The following is a 23,331-nucleotide window of genomic DNA, read 5'->3' as shown; positions in this document are numbered from 1 at the left end:
CTCTCTCATCTGTTAAGCGTTGCTAATGCTACAGAGGACACCTGTTGTTATCTTGACCCAAGCCATCTGACTAAAGACGTGGCGCCAGTCTTATTAACTGTTCATGTCACTCCCGTGTCACCGCTAACAAGAGACGAGGCGATTTTAAACCGGTGCAGAGCTTCCATTTGCTTAAACACACTTTGAGATTAACTAGTTGATCTCAGATGACCCAGATTTATTTCACAGGACTGTTAAATACCAACAGGATTATAGGAAATGTTCTGATTAGCCAGAAACATACGATCTAAAGGCTAACGTATAAAACAAAGATGTTTGGGCATTCATTTTAAAGGAATAGTCCTCTTTATTTTCTGTGTTTTTTTTTATTGGCAAAGCAAAACATTTTCAACACATTTAATGGCACTTAAGTATCCATTCGAAGGCCTCAAGACATGGTGGACGGTGCACATGCTAAAACAGATACTACACACACCATACGCAAATCAGCTACTTCTCATTCTCAGGGTGTCACATGCTGAAGATTTGTTTTTTTGTTTTTGTGTGCAAAGAAAATATGTTTGCTTACATATTGTCAAGTATCTATATGCCAAAAATCCCCTTTTTGGGGTGGCAGTATGAGTATGAGTATGAGTATTTGGTGCTATAATAGCCGAGTGGTTTTGGATGTGGGGTGCAGGTCTCCCCAGTTTGGTTCACCAGAGGTGCCAGGTCAGTATGTGACACCCAGGGAAAAACAATGTGCTGTAAAAATAATAATAAAAAAAAATGTTGTCTGGACAGGATAAGACACTAAAAAAAATCAAACTTACAAATAACTACTATACAGCAAGTACATTCAGTACATTTTTGAGTGTTTTGATGGCTGTTACATTTTACTGCTGAATATTTGTTTACAAAATCCACTGAGACAATACTGCGAATCACAAATCAAATAGTTCACAACAATGCAGCGATGAATATGTTATTGACACAGGTCTCTCCTTTAAACGGGTGTTGTTGAAGCAATAAAGGCAAGGGAAAAAAGCACTGTCATAGACTCACTAGTGTAAAGTACAAAAATTCCCAGTAAGGTTTTTGCTCAGACATAAGCTGGCTAATATTAATCAGTAGCAGTCTTTCTACCAGAGAATTAAATCTATTGCACACATGGTCCAAATATCAACCAATACCACATAATATGCAAAGCTGCAAATTATATATATATATATATATATAATTTGTATGTATGTTTCCCTATGACCAAACAAGCCAGGATCTTGAGATTTAATTAAGCTCACTCCAAGTTAAGGATTAGACATAACATAATCTTTCTGCCCACACAGCACGCAACACCACCTCATGTGCCGATGCCAATCTGTTAGCTCAGTGTATTTGTCGTAGTAGCCTTCAACATAACAATATGCACTTTGGTGTGTTCCCACATTCAGTGCTGCAGCTCTGATAGTGAGGGTGTCTCCAGCTGTCGTCCATATGAAAGCATTAGATTTTAAGAGATCCTGTCTGGTTCACAAATCCCGAATATCTCTCAGTGCAAAGCAGGCAAAACAACACTGTTACACGTCAGTCCATAAACGGCCTTACAGTAAGAGCAGATGACAAGAAAAAAGCTGAATGGATGGAAACATGAGCTAATCGAACGAGAAGCAGACAGGCAGATTTTAAGCATTGGGGAGGCGCTCCAGACACATCTCCACGGGCCGTTTGAAAGCTCCCCTCCCAAAAACTTCAACATTGCTTGCCAGCCAGGATATCACATTACCAGGGATGTAAGAGCTGCAGTTGGCCATAGACTGGATCTCGACTGGCTTCAGAACACGGTCCCAAACATTCACCTGACTCAGCTCGCCCACGAAAGCCTGGCCAGCATCGAAGCGGCCTCCCACCACGTCCTGCAAGGGCAATAAACAGCAAGATGTAAATTTAAAGCGCCATCTTTTTTAGGTAGGGGAGTTGTCTGTGGGGCCATGGGAGGAATAGCCATTAACATTTCAGGTTTAATGTGTGTTATTGCCTTGCTATGGGTTGTATGTACAGGCAGGGATAGCTGATAGTGGCCCTGGAGGAGCATAGGTTGCCCACCACTAATCTAAATGCAAACAACTCTGTGAGGCTGACCTTTCTAAAGTAAACATGATTATGGTGACAATGCTGATATGGTTCTATCTCCATATTTGCCATCTCAGTTTAGTGTGTTGGCGTCCTAACAAGTGCTAACTGGCACTAAACAAAAGTACAGCTAAGGGCTAGGGGCATGTAATTTGTTCTGCAAATCTAAGTCCAATACAAATCTAGGTATCTGACCAATAAAATGTTTACCTGATGTTGGCACTAGATTAAAAGTTAGAACAATCACCAATATTCAGTTTCACCCTGAGGAGACTACTAAAGTCTATTAAAAAAATCTCATTACAACCTAACCATAGATTCAACATGTATTATGATCTAAGTGTTTAAACACGTTTTGATACATTTAAATGACCAACTTTTTCACACTTTGTTGTCAGTCACTTGGTTAGAAAGTGATCTCTGATAGTGTTAGACATTATTGATTTCATTTCCACAGACTCATTCCTCCATTCTGACACTGTTAATAATGCATTTATTGGTCCAGAAGGAGACCTCAGCATCTGTGTGCAGTGACAGGTTTACTGTTGCCTTGTCATGATAACCTGCCACCATCTTATTACTGCTGCCTGGGGTTTTGTTGATTTTTTTTTTTTTTTTCCATCTGTGGTAGTTAGCAACAAGGCTTGTTAGCAGAACTACTTGACACTGGGCTCTAAAGTGTTTAACTTCATTGTTATGACAAAGGAGTACTGATTCCATCTAAAGATGCCTTAGATGCAGAGGGGTCTTATCACTCATTTTCTCTGACATTGTGGGGTATTACTTCACTTCCCTACCTGCTCCTGCCCCAGGATGATGACTCCTCCAGGTTTGATGGGGTGCCAGGCTGCCAGGTTGTCACCAGTGCCCAGCTTCTCCCCGTCTTGGTAAGCCTCCCATTGGCCGTCCCTCGTGGTCCAGGAGATGCAGATGTGGTGCCACCTTCCGTCACGTACTTCCAAGGGCAGCTGGGCAACCTACGGTGACAATACACCACATTTATTTTGGGATTGTCATTGTGTAACAGCCACAGCAGTTCAGTAGATTTAGAAAAGGTGACTTGCCTTGTCATTAATGAGCAGCTCTATTGGGTTATTGCCCCATTCGATCAGTACAATCTCATTTGCTTGTCCTGGCACCCCATACGAGAAAGGCGTACCTATGCCAGGGCTAGCACTGGACTTGATCCACATGCAGAGTGTGAAAGCGTACATCTCAGGAAGGCTCTTAGTGATGCGGCCATACAGATAGTTGGTCCGCTGAGGGAGGGACAGCTTAAACTGCTCTGGGGACTTGAAGTCTCCTCCCCCTGTAGTAAGACCAGGACAGAAAGAGAGAGGGCAGACAGGGAGAAGGAAGGATCAGTGTTCCCTGAGGTTATGTCTTTTTTTAAACTAGCAAACAGCAGCATCGCCTCCCAGAGAAGAACATGAGGTCTCGACTGTGGTACTACTTCACTTCATCTCCTTCTGAACTTCACCTTCTACTGCCTCATCTCATCTCAGCAGGACTGATGGTTTAGCAGCACAATATACAATTTTCTGGTTCACTAAACCACAATGTGCTGTATTTGCTGTATGTCACTAAACCATATGTGACTTTCCCTGCTGAGAAACCTAATCCCAGCTCAATATTTCATCTTGACTTTATGCAGCTTTGTGGATGAAGTCTGGATTTGTTTGTGGCTGATGGATGGTTTTTTTTTTTTTTCTGTACCTTTCTCCAGCTCACTGATCCTCTCCACCAAAGCGTTCAGCGTGCTCTCTGTCTTCAGCCTATAGGCGGCTGTAGCATTAGACAGCATGCTTTTCTCCTCCTCCAGGCTGCTGACTTTCTTCAGCAGCTGTTTCTCCAGCTCTCCGAGCCGACGCTGCAGCAGGTCGCGAAGCTCACTGGGGAATGAGGCGCCAGATATGTTGGCCCTCATCTGCTGTTGCTAATGGAGGATGGACAAGACACTGTGAGCAGGAAGTGCTCAGATATAATCATGGACAATGAGCCCCCTGAGAGCTGCCAGTGATGCCTTACATTGTAATTAAACTAACTCTGTGACTGACTGACAGGCCTGTAAATATCAAGTTTTTTTTTTTTTTACATCACTAAGTTGTAAATAAATACATTCTCTACAGTCTGCTGTGTAAGAGCTTGGTACATTTTCTAATTAGGTAGTTATTTTGAAAATAAATGATCTGTAATAAAATAACCTGGGCATGGTTTATCTCTTTAAGTTACATTTATTATGATACTAAATGGAAGAAGGTGGCACTCATATATAGACTCTGTCTGAGCCACCTCCCACAGTCGGTCCTCTGTAACAGGGAGTTTGGGATTGGCCAGTTGGACATTTAATCTCATTCCCACACATACCTGTGCCTGATCACCGAGCGATACTTACTCTAATGATTCTTGGAACTTCTAGTCTACTGCTAAGCGCTGATTCTGCAATGTGTCGCAATCCAATAAGACTGTACTAAGAATGGAACCATTGTTTTACGCACGGCTTTGGCACAGGTACAGGTATGCTTTGCGTAATTGTTGGCGCCTTACCTCCAGATTCTCCAGCCGGTCCTTAAGCCCTTGCATGGTTTTCCCCAGACTGTCGATGGTGTCATTGGGATCTCTGGGAACATCCCCCATTGTGTTTTGCTTTTCCTTACCCCAGGAACCCCCTTTCTCGTACTTCCTATCGTTGGTGGCTGAGGCGCAGAGGGACAGCTTGGTGGTTAGCTCGTTGATGGTGCCTAGCTGTTTGGAAATCGTTTCTTTCTGCTGCAAAATTGTCTCCCGTAGCTGCATGACAGTGTTTCTGAGCTCCTCTTCTTGGCTTCCGGCGTTTAGCTCGGGTAACAATGTCACAGGGCAACTGGCATCGCCGCTGAGGGGTATTGCTCGGCAGATATACCGCTTTCCATCGTCCACCTGCCCGCTCGCCATCTGACCGCAGCCCAGCACACAAAAACATAACAATCCGTACAGGAGTGAAAACATACCGGAGGCGTTTAACGTTAAGGAAAGTCAAGTGAAAAGTGAAAAGCCAAAGTAATAAACCCTTAACACTCTCTAACGAAATCCAAGCGGTTATGTTTAGTGCGTAAAAGTGTACGCTGAACAGGACAACTTCCACCAAGACATCGCGACTAACTATTTCTAGCAGACATGTCTAACCAGCAAAAATCAAGAGAATTCTGAGCAGAAAATCCCATCAAGGGAGAGACGGCCACTGTGAGCCCGGTTAATGAGCCTTGTGTTAAGGGCACTATTCCTGGCACAGAGGGAGCGCGCAGTGTGGTGCTGATCGGACAGCTCCTTAGAAAAGAGGATTACCAAAAAAGGTGTCTGGGAAAGATCCTGGATTGGTTGTAGTAGGCTGACGTCACCGACCAGCTGGGTCAAACGTCTTTATATTTATTTATTGGAAAACTAATTAAGCAACTGTGTGGCATTAATTATCCCATAATTTAGCTGATAAGAGGTTACAACAAGGATTGGAAAGGTGGCATCTCATTATCACTTCATGCGTCCATATTTACTTCTGATTACTCTGATCTTTTTCCATTACATAATTAATATATCCCTTATAATTGGTGATAACTATGTGTGAGACCCTCCTAACAATAAATACAAGCATAAATATTTGATAAGACCAGTAAAGTAACATTAGATAGTAAAATCCAGGATCATTTCTATAATATGTATTGAAATCTATTTTTGTATAAATGCATTTTTCAAAGTGATGTGAAGACACAGAGATTTCAAGGCCATTTAGATCCAGAAGTAAATGTTTGCTCAGGTGTCAGAATAACGACAAATCAGCCCAGATTCAGGTGAGTCCTCTTTAATAAACCAGGCAGTGAAGAAACAGGATGTGGTGAAAAAACAATTAGCAATAGCTGCCTGCCTGGCTGTGAAAGGTCAATAAAGCCCGGTGTGCAGACTGGAAGACATACCACTGCGCTTTGAACATGGCATCCAGCCATGCTCTAAATCACACAGTCAATCTGAGATATTTTTAATGACCTGCAAGAATGAAAAAGAAAAAGCAGTCTGGCTTTAGTTACTGCTGAATAATGGGAATTTAAACAGCAATTTCACTTGTGATGATTTTTTATTTGGTCAACATTACTTTAATATAAATGAATATATAAAGATATGTCAATAAAAAATGTTTTTACTTTTTTGAAGGATAAAAATCCCACAGGCTAGACCATTCTGTATGCAGGTACTGTAAATTAGTTATTATTTATTATACACATACAATAAGTACTTGCATAAATATACTTATTTACTTTCTACTATTGTTAGTATTATGTATTCGTTAGCAAAATTACAAATATGAAGTTTTATTACAATGGCTGCTTCATTTTGATCAGGTTTGCTGACAATATTTTTGTTATTATACATAAAATAACTTACATATAGACCTCAACAAATAGATGGAAAGAAAGAAAGAAAGAAAGAAAGAAAGAAAGAAAGAAAGAAAGAAAGAAAGAAAGAAAGAAAGAAAGAAAGAAAGAAAGAAAGAAAGAAAGAAAGAAAGAAAGAAAGAAAGCTCCTGGCTGGCAGTAGTGAGTGAACATCAATACCTTCAATTTGCTGTAAAGGTATAGGTGAAAACCAACTACCATCTCAGATGACAGCCTCTGCCTCCCTCATATAAACAGCTTATTTTACTCTGACATCACACCTATTTTCTGGTTACCAGGTGACAAAGACAAAAGCTACCTGCTGCTATCAGCTCCAGATAATTAAAAACAGCTCCTGGAGATGGGAAAATCAACTTTGATTACACTTGAGGCAAGATCATCATTACAAATTTACAATTTTCATTAACAACCACCTGTCTTTTAGAGTATCTTTGATTGGTACAGAGAGAATGTGTCCCTTTATTTTGCAGACCTGGAGTACATACGGGTAAAAAAAAAATGAATGTGCACTGGTGCTTTAGATGCATGAATAGATTTTCAGGCTATTGTTGATGATTCAGACACAGACTCAAGGAAAGTGTACTTTTTTTCTATAAGAGACATAATGCAGGGGTGATCCAGCTACATCATACGGGCATCAGAAGCTGCAGCGGTGTAGTGAAAAAACACAAATCTAATGGACAGATGAGTGGTTTTAGAGCATGTCATCCACTCTCCCTTTCTGAGGATAAAACCCCTGTCAGAAAAAAAAAACAACCCTAATGAAACGAACAGGACAGTGCAATAAGTCTGAGACAAACATCTTTTAGCAGATCATCATTACTTAGGGAACAGAGAGTGCAAAGAGAATGAGAATGTCACATTATGTGTCAAATTACATTTTACATTATATGTGGCGTTCACTGAAAGGAATATCTCGTTCTGCGAGTGTGCTCGGTCTTTGAACAGAGGAGGCTGTGAAGAACAGAATTATGAATTAAAACCCATTAGCAAAACATGTGGGCAGTTGACAGGCTTGATAGATTAGGTAAGACAAATAATAACCATTTTTTGACCAGACTCCATTATTTCGAAAGCCATTAATACACATATTACTAAAAAAATAATCATAATCTGAAGTCTTAGTGCAATATGCATACTTTCATTTGTGAATCACAGATGTGTGTATGACAGCAACTTAATATGGTGGCAATGAGACTGGATACAATCTTTAAAATGATCTTGAAAGGTAATATACTCTGATTTTAGATAATGAGGGATTTGCCTGGGAGACTGGGCAGCTCAGTGCAAGAAAGACAAGAAAAAAAGGTCTGGAAGATCAATAGAAACCAGGAAAAAGGGAAATTTTTGTCACTGATCTTCTCAAACAATTTATAACAAAAATAAAAAGACAAATAAAAATACAGCCGTCTGATATTGACCATATAACTAATATGTGACCACTAATGAAAGACTCAAAGCCAGTTTTTGACTCACTGCTCCAGTCTTCTGGCTCACTTTTCTTATATCCCTGCCTCAGTCTTAAAAAAAAAATCAGGCCTGAGGATAAGGATTTAAGTTTTATGCCCATATAAGAAAATGACATGTGAGCTTTTTACCATTTTGGGTTCAGTTCAAGAGGTGGGTTTGATTTATGATTGTTTTATCTTTGAGGACAGAGTCCAGTTTAGAGACTTACTGCTAGACTACATTTAGTGGACTGCCCTCTTGTGGAAAAGCAGGCTAACTAATGCAACTGCATGAAGACATTAATTAAAACAATGCATAAATTAATGAATGAACTTAATTCCACTCAAGTGTAACCTCAGAGCTCATCCCTTGTAATTCTTCACATATCACTCATAAGCTATTAATACAAATATCTTTTGGGCTGCCATTTATTCTCCTTCATGCTACTTCATTGTTTTTTAAGCTCTTTAATTAAATGGCAGGACCCTTCCACTAAACTATGGAAGCAAAGCAGAGAATTATAGCAGAACCTCAGTAAGACATTGAAATATTGAAATAAAATACTTAGAGTTAAAATTTATATACCACTGAGATTCTCAATATCCAGTTTCTAGGTATTTCTAAAATTATATATACATTTATATGTAAGTCAGCCGTTTTGCAGTGCAATAAGAACAAAAGATTCCATTTTTTAATAATGACAACTTAATCTTAAAAATGTTGTTGTAGACGGGTTGTAAATTCAGTGTGTTATGATTACTGTGGACAGGCCTGCTGTGCGCACACTCGCATCAGGAGGTCATGCTGATGTGTGGCAGCTGCTCTTACAGGTGATCTATGATTTGGACCGCCAGCGACCATGCGCAGTTTCCCGCAAATCCTTGTCTGTCGCTAACAACCCAAGGACTGAGAAGACCGTCGAAAACGATGGTCTTATGACTGCTGGTTTTTACTGTGTGTCCTTGCGCTGGCACTACAATAAAAGTTTTGAGCAAAGAAAAACTATTTTCACACCACTAAATAGCGAATGTCTCCTCGTCTGCATACAACTATGTTAGCCAGACATTATTACATTTATACGTTCAAATTAAAATGTGATAAATTAAAAAAAAAAAAAAAAAAAAAAATACGCGGAGGGATATGAATCATATCTGGTGCTACGCCCCGAGTAGCAGTAAGGCGGCGGATACGGAGCGGTAGTTTCCTGTCTGTGGTGCGAGGTGAGTGCAAATGGTTCGTGTTTCTTATGAACTTTAGTAAAATATTAGGTGTTTCCCATAAGATCTTATGCATGAGTAGCTTTTAAACAAACTGTTGCTTGATAAAATGTTTTTCTTTGCGGCCTGTGTTTATTTTCTGTTTATAGGATGCGCTAAGTGCTTTCTTTCTTTGGGGAAACAAGATTAGCTAGCGGCTGCTAACGTGTTTTGCGTTATTAATGTTATAAGTGATATGATTCTTGTGCTTGCTCGCAGGGTGAATTAGCATGTATGGCCTCCCATCAACAGAGCGGCTCTCATTTTGTGGCGAAAAAGCTGTTTTTAATTGACAAATGCTTTCAGAGTGTATGCTAGCTGACGCTTCTAATGATGTCATCACCGTGCGCCCGTTAAGAGACATGTTATTAGTGAAAGTGTTAACACTGATAGTTCAAACATAGTAATTTCCCGTGACAGCGCAGATGTTGCTTATACTTCAAATATACTTTATCTTTAATTAGATGAAATACTTTGCATGGATTCCGGGTCAGTGTTTTAAATCTCGGATCATCTCGGCAGGTGAATGAGATCACGCTGAGATCTGTGCACACCTCCGTCTCTCCCCTTCGCCCACAGCAGCTCAGTCTGCTCCAGCTGCCACCATGGCTTTTGTGCCCGCGCCCAGCCCCACCGTGGTGGACCAGACCACACTAATGAAGAAGTATCTGCAGTTCGTGGCGGCGCTCACGGACGCGAACACACGTAAGTTCAGTGTATTGGATCAGTACTGTGTTTCAAATGCAGGTTGGTACCTAAGGCGATTGTTAATGTGTAACAATATGTGAGTCAGTAAGTTGTATCCCATGCTGTCCCACATTGTGTTGTTTTCCTTCCTTTATTATTATTATTATTATTATTATTATTATTATTATTATAATTTTTGAGTTGGTGTTTTTCTTATGATTGGTGTTAGCAGACATGTGATTGGTTACGGTTTGGATTAATTTAAATGTGCTTTGGGTGTCCAGCAGCTTGATCCTGAAGTTAGACATTTAGACACCACATTTATTACACGCAACTTGTCATCACAGTGAACTTTTTTCTTCTTAATGTCAGCAAAATAAGTGATGCTTCGGTATCAGCATGTGCTTAGCATGGGCGATGTGATGAGAGCGATATGCTTTAGTCCAGTCAAAGGTGTGTGTGTGTGTGTGGGAGTGCTAGTCTGAGTGAGTGTGTGTGTGTGAGTTCTTGATGCACCTTTCGATCAATCTGGACGCTGAAAGTAAAACTGATAAGATCTGAGTGTCCCTGCTGAGCACATGGAGGAGGCCTTGAGAAGTGGAACTGAATCATTAGCAAATGTGATTAATGGCAACATTCTGTCCTTCAACTTCCAGCTGACGAAACTAAGCTGAAGATGATGCAGGAGGTCAGCGAGAACTTTGAGGTGAGTTTGATGAATGTTATCAGTGAGTGATGGAGGGGATTCATTTTCTTTGTTGCTGCTGATGGATTATAATAGATTTTTGAAAGTTTTTCTGCATCTGACTAAAGTGTATTTCTAACTCAGTGTAGGAAAAGTAAAAAATTCATTGATAAAAAGCACAGTGAAACATGACTGTTGAATCTACTGAGTTGCTACATGGCATGAAGTATCTAGAGCTTGTCGATTTCAGAACGTGACGTCTTCGCCTCAATACTCCACCTTCTTGGAACACATCATCCCTCGCTTCCTCACATTTCTTCAAGATGGAGAGGTGCAGTTTCTTCAAGAAAAACCTACACAGGTATGAGGCTTAATATCTGGGATCTTATTAAACTACTACACAGGGAGAAATTCAGGTTAAAAGAAGAAATACTAAAGATGCACGGCATCTGCAACTTAGACTCGAGTCGCACTTAATTTGCACACACAGTAATGTGAAACTTGACTCTGAGACTCGTCCTCGAAAGACTTGAGACTTAACTCAGAGCTGATGTTTGGGACTTGTGAATATTTGTGAAATTTATTAATTTCGTTCATTGAAACCATGAGACTTAACTTGCAGTTGTGACCAGAGTCTTAAAACTTGACTTGGACTTCGAAAAAAATGACTTGTGATCATCTTTGCTGCATCCATGAGACTTGTGTTGGTAACTTTAATGGTTAGGCTGTCATCAAAAGTATCATTTAGCATTTACGAACCAGCTGTCTAAAGTCTTACTTACCAATCTTACAAGTGAAGTGGTTTACACTTAACCACTTTGTTCTATCAGAGTTGTTAAATGATTCTGATTAATCATGAGCGAGTGAACCTCACTACATCATATGACATGGCACAGATATAAAACTGTATTCATTTTTAAAAAAATGTTATTTGTTCTTTCAGCAACTGAGGAAGCTGGTGCTGGAAATCATCCATCGCATCCCAACAAACGAACACCTTCGTCCACACACCAAAAACATCCTGTCTGTGATGTTCCGCTTCTTGGAGGTACAAGTCCGGTTCTCTTCAACATAACATTTTACATTTGATTTTATATCATTCATTTACGTGAGAAAGGCACGGTGTTGGAAAGCTAATGTTAACCCACTGCCAAATGTGGCAGAATTGTACCTGTGCTGGTAATAGTTTTGCTCTTAAGTAGATGCTTTAGGGAGAAGCAAAGAAATTGGTCATGGTCATTGCTGTGGAACAAAAATGAAAAGTGAAATTTGCTGATGATGTTTGGAATTTACCACATAGCAGGCACTGGGCAAAGAGAAAATAGTTACATATGTAGTATTGTCATCTCACATGAATGTTTTTGTCTTTTTTTTCCCACAGATTGAAAGTGAGGAAAATGTGCTGATATGCCTTCGCATTATTATTGAGTTACACAAACAGTTCCGCCCTCCTATTTCTCAGGAGGTGAGAATCTCACGTTTATTGCTTAAAATTGTCCTATAGTTGTGTGGAAAAAAAAAAAAAGAAATATTTGGACATTCTCATGGAGTGGACTAACATAACATAATCCCTTCTTCTCAGATTCATCACTTTCTGGACTTTGTGAAGCAGATTTACAAAGATCTCCCTAAAGTTGTTGTAAGTACAACCTCAGTGACTAACCATTGACCTTTCTCTGATTGATTTTCATCCATACCCGTCCCTGTGTTTTCTCTGACCTGTGTTTTGTACTGCTCCCACCAGGCCAGGTACTTTGAGAACCCACAGGTGATAGCAGAGAACACAGTTCCCTCCCCTGAAATGGTGGGGATGATCACCTCTGTGTTGGTTAAGACTGCACCTGAAAGGGAAGACAGCGAAACACGAACAGTAAGTTAAGCAACAGTTTTTATCTGTACTGCAGTGTTTTTGCTCCACACTGCATTAGTTTAAAGTACTGTTTGTAACCACTGGATGGTGGTGGTGCACCGTGTTGGAGCACTATCAGGACCTGCCTCAATACTGGAATTATCTCCAAATAAAACATACAAAAAGTACATTATGCATTTTTTTTCAGCTGTGACCTGTTTCGCATTTGTAGATACATAATCACTGACAACTAAGGGATCTCTAAATATTTGGAAAACTCATGTTGTTACAGTAAATCTTGTATTGAAGACTCTACACAGCTGAGTTTGAATGAACAGCTCCCTGCTCATGTTAAAGTAAAAGTTGTACTTCATCTGTTTGGCAGAAACGCTTTGTTATATGTTGGTTTTTATGTCAGATTTCTGCAGAGGGTAAAAAGGATCTTAACAGAGGAACCTTGTGACCATAAGTGCATTTCTTAAGCTGACTATGTTGCTGTGGCATTAGTCTTCTGATTACGTTTGTCCTTTTGGTTTTGCCTTTAGCACACCATCATTCCTCGGGGGTCTTTGTCTCTCAAGGTGCTGGCAGAGCTGCCCATCATAGTAGTGCTGATGTATCAGGTGACTGAAAGACTTCTCCAAATATCTTTTCATAATCAATGAACATAATTAAATCCATCTCTAGAAAATGGAATATTACTTTTTGCCTTAAAAAAATAAAAATGTTGAAATTTTCAATTTAATAATGTGATTTACAAGGTTAGTGTAACATGTACTTCAGTTTTGGAGATAGTTGCTATTAATTTAAAATGTTTTGATCAACTAAATGAATTGACTCATCTGTATTTGAACTGGAGTCATTAAAAATTGTAGCACATATATATAAAATGTCCAGTTGTACTGATGTCTATATATTAAAATAGTGACTGATTAAGGGAAATGTTGCGTTTGCTGTGTCCCCTCAGTTATACAAGCTGAACATTCACAATGTGGTGTCAGAGTTTGTACCCCTCATCATGAACACCATCATGCTCCAGGTGTCTCCTCAGGCCAGGTAAGACGTGTGTGTGTGTGTGTGTGCGCGCGCGTGTGTGTGCGCGCGTGTGTGTGCGCGCGCGTGTGTGTGCGCGCGTGTGTGCGCACACCCTCAGACACACAGTGTGTCTCAAGACTGGAGTCTGCATGTGCCTTTAACAAATTTCATTTTCACTTTACAGCCTTCGAAATGGGCTTGGGCACGTTTAAGAGAATTGATTTTCTTTTTCTTCCCCTCTTCCACTATCGCAAGTTTGTTGATGGCATTGCTCGGCACTTTGCCTGCCAAAACCAGAGTAAAAATCCATTTGGGAAAGTTAAAATTGTAGAAATTGGCTTAGCAGGAGGCGAAACCTCTCAGGGTAAGAAGAGGGTTGTGTTAAGCATTCTGAACAGGAAGGAAATGGAGCAGAGTTAATTTAGAAAAAAAAAAAAAAAAAAATACCTTAGCAGTCTGTGGCCAGGTATAGAGAGTTTCTTCCTAACATGCAGTAACAGCTGTGATGTAAACAAGAAGTCACCCATGTAGAATAGATTCCCATATGTAGCTCCACAATCTCAACTTTTTTTTCTTCCTAATTCCTACCTACTGCAGGTATACAACATCATTACTGTTTTGTTTTCTTTGCAGGCAACACAAGCTCTATAACAAAGAGCTGTATGCAGACTTCATTGCTGCACAGATCAAGACCCTGTCATTTCTCGCCTACATTATCCGAATCTACCAGGTACACCTGTTTGAATGTTGAGTGTTTGATTATCATCTGCCAGTGAATGGGTTTAGTGAGTCATTCTGCCTTAAAGCAAAAACATCTTTTTGTCAAACTACTAGCAAAGATCTCTTGACTATATTGCTGCGTTTTGTAAAGTGCAAATTAAAATGTAGACAACTGGCACAAATATTAAAAACACTGATAATGCCATAAAAAGCACCTTCTAACTAAACTAGAAGAATTGTTGCTGTGGGATTTATTACATTGTCGGTTGTGCTGTTACAGATACCACTTTCTATTAAAAAGACATTTATAGTAAACCAACAAATCTTGAACATTTTTGGACATTGCAAAAAAAAATATTAACAAAATGTACTTTGCTGCAGTCTACAGCCATTTAAAAATTAATTGTGCTTTTAATGTGTTGTGTGTGTGTGTGTGTGTGTGTGTGTGTGCGTGTGTGCGTGTGTGCGTGTGTGCGTGTGTGCGTGTGTGCGTGTGTGCGTGTGTGCGTGCGTGCGTGCGTGCGTGCGTGCGTGCGTGCGTGCGTGCGTGCCCTGTCACAGGACCTGGTAGGGAAGTACTCTCAGCAGATGGTCAAGGGCATGCTGCAGCTTCTGTCCAACTGCCCCTCTGAGACTGCTCACCTCCGCAAAGAACTGCTCATTGCAGCCAAGCACATTCTCACAACTGACCTGCGCAGTCGTAAGTATACACATACACAAAATGTATACAAACTAGTGTGAAACCCGTCATAGTTTTTCCTCATGTATTTTTTTTTTTTTTGTCCTCCTCATGAGCTTCTTTTGCTGAGATGCACCAGAAAACATCTTTAAACCATACCTTGAAATTGTGTTATGCTATGTTTCAGAATTTATTCCTTGTATGGACAAACTTTTTGATGAATCCATCCTGATTGGTTCTGGCTACACCGCTAGGGAGACTCTTAGGTGAGTTTTGTGTGTCTGTGTGTTTGTGTGTGTTCAGTCATTTGCTCTCTTTGGTATCAGCACCCTCTTTTTCTCTCTTGTGGTTCATTGCTCATCCAGGTGCATTTGAAGTGTTTTAGCATATTAATTGGGCAGTTCTCAGTGCTGCTTAAATCCTCAGGGAAGCAGACAACACCGCAGCTCATATCGCACCGTCAAATTGTCTTGTACACCCAGAGGGCCGCCTGGCCGCACATCTTCCCTGAGGTTGATTTCAAAACCCCCTTGACCCTCATCAAAGTAGTTTTCATTTCATATTAGTGCTACATAAGAAACAAAGCAGTTGGATGAGGTCTGGCAGGACTATCTGTGTCACTCATTAGCTCACCTCTCTCTCATTCTCCCTCAGATATGCCAGTTTCACTTGCATCTGCAGCTATTTTCTATAACTGTCAAACTTTTTCTGATGATTACTACTTATTCTGCACAGCCTTTCAATTTTCACTACCAATAAGTCTTAAAATGTAGGTAAGAGTTCCGTTCGAGATGTCACAGTGACATGTCTCTTTCTTTCCAGGCCGTTGGCCTACAGCACATTAGCAGATCTGGTGCACCATGTTCGCCAGAACCTGCCGCTGACAGATTTATCCCTAGCTGTTCAGCTCTTTGCCAAAAACATTGACGACGAGTCACTTCCAAGTAACATCCAGACCATGTCCTGTAAGCTGCTGCTCAACCTGGTGGACTGCATTCGCTCCAAGTCAGAGCAGGAGAATGGCAATGGACGTGACATCCTGATGCGGATGCTGGAGGTAGGCAGCACTGAGCTGGGATAGAGAAATACACCGATATGTGTCTGATGTCCATAGATGAAGAAATGTTGAGTCATCCTGCCTCCCTCCTTCAGGTGTTTGTGCTGAAGTTCCACACCATCGCTCGCTACCAGCTTGTCTCCATCTTCAAGAAGTGCAAGCCCCAGTCAGAGATGGGTGTGGTTGATTCAGGAGCATTACCTGGTGTACCAGCCACGCCCACTCCATCCACCACTCCTGCCATTCCACCTCCTGCTCCTCCCACGCCTGTTGCCACGGCGCCTCCAACTCCAGCAACGCCTTTTGACCGCCCTGGGGAAAAGGAAGATAAGCAGACATTTCAGGTGTCGGACTGTCGCAGCTTAGTCAAGACCCTGGTGTGTGGAGTAAAGACGATAACTTGGGGCATCACTTCTTGCAAGGCCCCTGGAGGTGAGAGGACACAGATCCAGTGTCTTTATACACTTTGTTTAAAAGCAACTAGTAGGTTCCCAGAATATTAATGCTTATGTATCAATGATGAAATTCTTACCAGTATATGTTCATTTCTTACCACCAGAGGCTCAGTTCATTCCTAACAAGCAGCTTCAGCCAAAGGAAACCCAAATCTACATTAAGCTGGTTAAATATGCCATGCAGGCCTTGGACATCTACCAGGTACAGCCAAAGATTGACTATCAATATTTATGAGGTGCAAGTACATATGTAGAAAACCTTAAATAAGTGTATAGTGACAGGATATGACTCCAATAAACAGAATGGCTTTAAATCCATCAGCACAGTAACCACTCCCATGTTTGTCCTGACTAGGTCCAGGTGGCCAATAACCAGCAGACGTACATCAGGGTGGCCAACTGCCAAACTGTACGCATGAAGGAGGAGAAGGAGGTTCTGGAGCACTTTGCTGGGGTCTTCACCATGATGAACCCCCTCACATTCAAGGAGATTTTTCAGACCACTGTGCCATACATGGTGGAGAGGATCTCTAAGAACTATGCACTGCAGGTACATGATATCTCACAAACAAGAACTGAGCCATTAGTTTTAATCAGTACATAAACAGATTAAATACAGAGATTTTCAGTATTCAATCATCACGTGTTCTCAAATTTTTTGTTCTCTGTTTCCCAGATTGTGGCAAACTCTTTCCTGGCCAACCTGTCAACGTCTGCTCTGTTTGCCACCATCCTAGTGGAGTATCTTCTTGAAAGACTGCCAGAGATGGGCTCCAATGTTGAGCTCTCAAACCTCTACCTCAAGCTCTTCAAACTGGTCTTTGGCTCAGTGTCACTATTTGCTGCTGAGAACGAGCAGATGCTAAAGGTCAGTGGAGGTTTTTGTGAAGCTTGCATTTTTTCTTTATGCCTCTCTGTCACTAATATGACCCTGTTTTCGTCAGCCCCATCTCCATAAGATAGTGAACAGCTCTATGGAGCTGGCACAATCGGCTAAGGAACCCTACAACTACTTTCTGCTTCTTCGAGCACTCTTCCGCTCTATTGGTGGAGGCAGCCATGACCTGCTCTACCAGGAGTTCCTACCCCTTCTGCCTAACCTGCTGCAAGGTAAAACCTCACCCATTGCCTCTAAGATGACAGAACCATGAGATAAAGTATGGTGCGATTGTTCTTGTCTCGTTTACAATATCCCCTCTTCTTGCTGTTACAGGCCTGAACATGCTGCAGAGTGGCCTTCACAAGCAGCACATGAAGGATCTCTTTGTAGAGTTGTGTTTAACAGTGCCAGTGCGTCTGAGCTCCTTGCTGCCCTACTTACCCATGCTAATGGATCCACTGGTGTCTGCCCTCAATGGCTCTCAGACTCTGGTCAGCCAGGGCCTTCGTACCCTGGAGCTGTGTGTGGACAACCTCCAACCTGACTTCCTCTATGACCACATCCAACCTGTCAGGGCTGAGCTCATGCAGGTAAGTGGGGAGGGTGGTTAGTGCACAGCCCGATGCATTTTTACTGACCTGGTTGGCAGGATGCAGGTTTTGTTTAAATGGATCACAAGTAATTGGAAAGACACAAGTTAAAATTATTCAGGTTGTGCTAAGTAGCGTGTCTGCCCCCTAGTGGCTAACAGAGTGCATGGCAATATCTATATACAACCCACCAAATCAGGGTCAATCACTCTTTAAAGTTTGACTCATATCTCTAATGCATATCAGTGCATTCTGACTTTCACCAGAAATCCTTCAAATTAATTATGGCCACTTACTGTATCAACCTCTGTTATTGGTAATTTGTAATAACTTATCAGTTGTTGATGTCATGTGTTCCACCACCTTGCTTTTCTATCTTTCCTTCAACACTTTCTCCTTTTCCTCCTGCTCACTGTGTGCTCCAGGCCCTGTGGCGTACCCTCCGTAATCCAGCAGAGAGCATCTCTCATGTAGCGTATCGGGTGTTGGGAAAGTTTGGAGGCAGCAACAGGAAGATGCTGAAGGAGTCTCAGAGGCTGCATTATGTGGTGACTGAGGTCCAGGGGCCCAGCATCAAAGCCGAATTTACTGACTGCAAAGCATCCATACAGCTGCCCATGGAAAAGGTAAGATGAGTTGTTTTGTTGAGCTCTGAATAGGAAAGTCTTGGACACCTGAAACAGGCAGGTTTGAAGGCCCTGCTCGCCTTTTTTTCCCTTTCACTTTTATATAGAAAGAATTAAACCTAAAAGAGTTTGATATTCCCCATTATTGTCCTCCACAGAGAACAATATATCCTTGTCAGGAGTTTGTGTGTGTGAGTGAATGTGTAGAGATGTGTGTGTCCTCTAGGTAATTAAATTCATCTCCTGTTTCTCCTCCTCGTCCCCAGTCAGTAATCATCAATCTAGTGTGGGCCACCATGACGGCATTATTTACTCTCACTAATGGCTGCTCCTTTCTTTCTGGCTATCCGTCTGTGTATTTGCTATCATGGGCACAGGCAGCACAGACACACACACACTCACTCTCTTTCATGCTGCCTGCCCACATGCACAAGCCAATAGCATGGATCTCTAGCAGGCTCATGATGTAGCCATATGGTTAGTTGGCACATTGTGGGGAAGACAGATTAAAGTGCTGTAAGGAAGACGGACAATGATCTGAATAACTTAATGCAGTGTAATAATGCAGGGTGTTTTAGCTTCACATCTCTCAATTTCTTCTTCTTTTCAAGCTCTTTTCCAATTTCCTTTTCCATTTTCCTTGAACTTGACTTTCCTGACCAAGAGCTAGGGATAATAGTTTGAGAGTTCCTTAGTTTTACCATGGATTTTATGCTGCAAGTCTGCACAAGCCAAAAAACGGTTGTTTTTTCAGTCAACACCCATTCCCTCGCAATGTTGTTGTTCTGTTGTAGTTTAGGCCTCCGCTGTCTGCTTTTTGTAAGCAAAAGGCATCATGTACAGGAGTGAGCATGTACCTGGTATAGACACAAACATGGATGTGGCGTAGAACAATACACACTGCACACGCATTATTTTGGTAAAGACAATGTCAGAGCTGTATGTATTAACAGTCGGATGCGCAACTGTCAGAAAAACACATTGGCATAGATAAGAGGAATTGATAAGCAAGGAGGCGTATGATTCTGAGTAATCGTAAAATTTGGAACCGGTTCTAAACTGGGTCTCGATTGCCGCCCCTGCCAAGAATATTCTCCGATAGTTTCATGTTCTTTAAATGTCCAAGTGGAAAGTTTGCTTTTGATTTTTACCCTTCATTTTTTGTATCAAAGTGCAGGTAATAGAATGTGTGTCCTTGTTTCCAGTCCTGAGAGAAATATCTTGATATCCTAACACAGTGACAGGTCCGCAATTCAATTATGCTGTGCCCTCAACTCTCCACTCATCCTCGCTCTGTTCTTGCATCCTCATCACTTTCTTCCTTCTGTTCTGAGTGGCATTAATTAGTTCATTTTCTCCTTTTTTTAAGTGTCTGGCTGCTGTGACTCGTCATCCCATAATGTAGAAATCATAATGACCTTTGCTCAGCCAGATGGTGTTTGTGCTATTCCCTGCAAATTAATCACTCATACAGTTGAATTTTACAATGTAATTCCAATATTAATAATGAAGGGACATTGGCATTTTGCAGCATAGAAACTTCATTGCAGAATGAAAATGGTAAAAAATAAAAAGAGTAATTTGCGTGTTATCTTTCTCCAAGGCGATAGAGACAGCTCTAGACTGCCTGAAGAGTGCCAACACAGAGCCCTACTATAGACGACAAGCCTGGGAGGTCATAAAGTGTTTCCTGGTGGCCATGACCAGTCTGGATGACAACAAGCATGCCCTCTACCAGCTTCTGTCTCATCCCAAGTAAGTCGACATTCTGGAGCTGGAGAAATATTTTAAAGAATTTGCATTCATCTACAAATATTGACAGAGATAAATGTAGCTATCTAGACCTGATATATTTGTTTAGAACATGTTCAGTATATTTATGTTTTGTCTTGCTGTTTTAATGCTGATGCTAAAGTGGCAACAACAGGTGTAAAACTGTGATCAGGGTTTGACCTAGTCTATACACAGTCAGGTCTCCAATCCATTATTTCTCTCTTTAACCTTGACATTGACCTCTAACCCCTGCCTGATGTTTACCTCTTCCCTTCCTGTCTGCGCTCTCCCAACCCCACCCACCACACCAGCTCTGTACCTTTCCATCAACACCTCCACCCCCGGCACACCACCTGCTGACATGCCCCGCTTCTCAGTCTGTCACATCACATCGGGACCACTCTCCCCCACCACACGCTGCCTCATCAATTCTGTCTCAAGAGCAGGAGTTGCTAATTACACACTTGCAGGCCCCCACCCTCTGGCAGGCTTGGCTGTGAGGCGGAGACACATACATGAACAGACAAACAGAAAGTAGGGGGTGTGTTAGTCACATTACCATCATTGATCCCTGCGCAGGGGCTAATGGACTTTCTTCAGTCTGTTTATGCTACACCATGCCCCTTACACTGTTCTGTCATTGTGCACTAATACACACGTGCATACAAATACATCTGTGCGCACATTTCTGCAGGGATAATGAAGTGTGTCAGCTATGATCAGGGAGGCTGCGCCTGCTGCCTCCTCTTGTCAGATGTCTCGATTTACAGTGCTTCGTCTCTCAAAAGCTTTTGTCTCTCTCTCTCTCTCTCTCTCTCTCTCTCTCTCTCTCTCTCTCTCTCTCTCTCTCTCTCTCTCTTTCCTGTCATCTTCGTCCCACTATTTCTGTCTGCCTCAGTATTTGGTCACTATAAATATAGCCTTTCAGTTTAGAAAGAAAAAAAAATATAGAGCAATTCATGAAATGCCAGCTAGGGAGAACAGAGCAGCATTGGAGTGGCAGGCCCTTGAATGAGTGAAGGGCAATTGATCTCAAGCATACCACCCCCCACTTTCTCCAGCCGCCATGTTCCCCGCTCACCTCTTTCCCTTCCCCTCCACTTCTTCTCTCTCCATCTCCAAAGAGCAGTCTTTTAAATGGCAATAATGAAATGAAGCGATCCATCAGGTCTGCCCCTGGCATGTGGCATTATAAAACACAAGCTCAAGCATGGAGAAAACAGCTGCTCAATCACAGCCTGGCCCAGTTGCCTTCAGCTGCAGTAAATAACAAAAATACCAACAGGGGACAAAGAGGGAGGAAAGGAATAGAAATACAGGAGGAACTGAAAGGACAGAGAAAATTTAAGAACACAGAGAATCAGAGGTGCACAGTTGGGGACTGCAGACAGAGAATCTTTATCTTGAAATATTAAGCAAATGGGCTGAACACAAACCATTAAATGATTTTTTTGGCTCCAAGCTTAATGAAGGTTTCAGAGCCACTGCCCAGTTTGAACATGTTGTCCTTGTAAATAAGTAATCCTCCAATTCATTGTGTGGATTTTCTCCCCCCATTAGCTTCACTGAGAAGTGGATCCCCAATGTCATCATCTCTCACCGCTACAAAGCCCAAGACACACCTGCCCGCAGAACCTTTGAGCAGGCCCTGACTGGGGCATTCATGTCTGCTGTGATCAAGGACCTGAGGCCCAGCGCTCTGCCCTTCGTAGCCAGCCTGATTCGCCATTATACCATGGTTGCTGTAGCTCAGCAGTGTGGTGAGGGACTACTGTTCTGTGTACTCTCCAAATAATATCAGCTTTCTGTTTTGCCCTGCTATATGGATTTATTCCTACTTTTACAAAACAATCTTACAAATTTTGTCATTTTATATTTTGTAGTTGACTCATATTCTTGTCTTACATGTTAAACAGAATTTCTTTCCTCTCCCCCCCCGGTCTCAGGTCCGTTCCTGCTGCAGTGCTACCAGCTGGGTAGTCAGCCCAGCACAGCCATGTTCCACAGTGAGGAGAACGGCTCAAAGGGCATGGACCCGCTGGTTCTGATTGATGCCATAGCCATCTGCATGGCCTATGAGGAGAAGGAGCTGTGTAAGATTGGAGAAGTGGCCCTGGCCGTCATCTTTGATGTGGCTAGCATCATCCTTGGTTCCAAGGAGAGGGTGAGTCGGTGGAGGATGTTTTTTGAGGGTTGAATTGTCAATGTAATAAAGACGCCATTACTTAACTTCATTGCCCCAGTAACTGTGTCGAGTTGTGTCCAACATTATGATTTCCAAATGAATGTTTGATTATGTTTTCATATGTCTGTAGTTTTTAAATCTTCTCGGTTTCTTGTCTGCATCTCCAGGCATGCCAGCTGCCTTTGTTCTCCTACATCGTGGAGCGTCTGTGCGCCTGCTGCTATGAGCAAGCTTGGTACGCGAAGCTAGGGGGCGTGGTGTCCATCAAGTTCCTGATGGAGAGGCTGCCTCTGATCTGGGTTCTACAGAATCAGCTGACTTTTCTCAAGGCCCTGCTCTTTGTCATGATGGACCTAACAGGAGAGGTGAGAGTAAACGAGCACATAAAGTATTAAGTGAGGAGTTTCAGATGGACTAGGAGTGATACATCTGTTTGGTGTAAATATTTACTAGTTTCTGTTTGCTGTCAGTGTTTGTCCAACCATGCTGTAATACACTTAGAGCAGGAACAACATAACTTTCTTCTCTTGTCATCATCCACTGTTCTTGCTCGACTACAGCAATGTACTTATTAACTTATTGTTTTCACAAAGGTGTCAAATGGAGCAGTCGCCATGGCTAAGACCACCCTGGAGCAGTTGCTGGTGCGCTGTGCCACTCCTCTCAAAGACGAAGAAAAGACTGAGGAGTTGCTGGCTGCACAGGACAAGTCTTTCCATATGGTCACGCATGACCTGGTTCGAGAGGTCACCTCCCCCAACTCCACCGTCAGAAAGCAGGCCATGCACTCACTGCAGGTGTTAGCCCAGGTCACCGGCAAGAGTGTTACCGTCATTATGGAACCACACAAAGAGGTGAAACCAAGGACTGTA

General features: G+C 41.9%; 2 protein-coding genes across 5 annotated transcripts in view; one reads left to right on the top strand and one right to left on the bottom strand.

Annotated features, from left to right (window-relative positions):
• Positions 1 to 1,661: 1,661 nt before the first annotated feature.
• nptx2b (neuronal pentraxin IIb) lies at positions 1,662 to 5,097 on the bottom strand. The gene is made up of 5 exons (XM_026315870.1): positions 4,657 to 5,097; positions 3,826 to 4,045; positions 3,174 to 3,418; positions 2,907 to 3,086; positions 1,662 to 1,892 (listed from the first exon to the last, which is right to left on the bottom strand). The coding sequence occupies exons 1-5, from the start codon at positions 5,095 to 5,097 to the stop codon at positions 1,662 to 1,664; spliced, it is 1,317 nt and encodes a 438-aa protein (XP_026171655.1).
• Positions 5,098 to 9,160: 4,063 nt separating this feature from the next.
• trrap (transformation/transcription domain-associated protein) overlaps positions 9,161 to 23,331 on the top strand; it is a 72,612-nt gene continuing 58,441 nt past the window's right edge. For 2 of the 4 annotated variants that reach the window (XM_026314869.1, XM_026314872.1), the window contains exons 1-26: positions 9,161 to 9,202; positions 9,761 to 9,943; positions 10,582 to 10,631; positions 10,861 to 10,971; positions 11,554 to 11,658; positions 11,992 to 12,075; positions 12,193 to 12,249; positions 12,355 to 12,480; positions 13,005 to 13,082; positions 13,427 to 13,515; positions 14,128 to 14,224; positions 14,776 to 14,914; positions 15,081 to 15,159; positions 15,716 to 15,950; positions 16,046 to 16,382; positions 16,510 to 16,607; positions 16,761 to 16,955; positions 17,082 to 17,273; positions 17,350 to 17,515; positions 17,619 to 17,875; positions 18,301 to 18,501; positions 20,105 to 20,256; positions 21,835 to 22,034; positions 22,221 to 22,438; positions 22,627 to 22,824; positions 23,053 to 23,313. In XM_026314869.1, coding sequence (XP_026170654.1) covers positions 9,844 to 9,943; positions 10,582 to 10,631; positions 10,861 to 10,971; positions 11,554 to 11,658; positions 11,992 to 12,075; positions 12,193 to 12,249; positions 12,355 to 12,480; positions 13,005 to 13,082; positions 13,427 to 13,515; positions 14,128 to 14,224; positions 14,776 to 14,914; positions 15,081 to 15,159; positions 15,716 to 15,950; positions 16,046 to 16,382; positions 16,510 to 16,607; positions 16,761 to 16,955; positions 17,082 to 17,273; positions 17,350 to 17,515; positions 17,619 to 17,875; positions 18,301 to 18,501; positions 20,105 to 20,256; positions 21,835 to 22,034; positions 22,221 to 22,438; positions 22,627 to 22,824; positions 23,053 to 23,313 — 3,825 coding nt within the window. In that variant the 5' untranslated portion in view covers positions 9,161 to 9,202; positions 9,761 to 9,843. Of the gene's footprint in view, positions 9,216 to 9,760; positions 9,944 to 10,581; positions 10,632 to 10,860; positions 10,972 to 11,553; positions 11,659 to 11,991; positions 12,076 to 12,192; positions 12,250 to 12,354; positions 12,481 to 13,004; positions 13,083 to 13,426; positions 13,516 to 14,127; positions 14,225 to 14,775; positions 14,915 to 15,080; positions 15,160 to 15,715; positions 15,951 to 16,045; positions 16,383 to 16,509; positions 16,608 to 16,760; positions 16,956 to 17,081; positions 17,274 to 17,349; positions 17,516 to 17,618; positions 17,876 to 18,300; positions 18,502 to 20,104; positions 20,257 to 21,834; positions 22,035 to 22,220; positions 22,439 to 22,626; positions 22,825 to 23,052; positions 23,314 to 23,331 lie in introns of those variants that run through there. The other 2 variants (XM_026314870.1, XM_026314871.1) reach the window with 2 other exon arrangements.

Source organism: Mastacembelus armatus, chromosome 19, assembly GCF_900324485.2.
Source record: "Mastacembelus armatus chromosome 19, fMasArm1.2, whole genome shotgun sequence".
Classification (NCBI taxonomy): Eukaryota; Metazoa; Chordata; class Actinopteri; order Synbranchiformes; family Mastacembelidae; genus Mastacembelus; species Mastacembelus armatus.
The sequence above is the reverse complement of the archived record's forward strand: the minus strand, read 5'-3'. Positions and strand labels throughout refer to the sequence as shown.

Coding starts and splice junctions, on each gene's coding strand:
- nptx2b (XM_026315870.1), bottom strand. CDS start 5,097: ATGTTTTCACTCCTGTACGGATTGTTATGTTTTTGTGTGCTGGGCTGC. Junction 3,419..3,825: donor GATCAGTGAGCTGGAGAAAG/GTACAGAAAAAA, acceptor GTCTTACTACAG/GGGGAGGAGACTTCAAGTCC. Junction 1,893..2,906: donor TCATCCTGGGGCAGGAGCAG/GTAGGGAAGTGA, acceptor TTGCCCTTGCAG/GACGTGGTGGGAGGCCGCTT.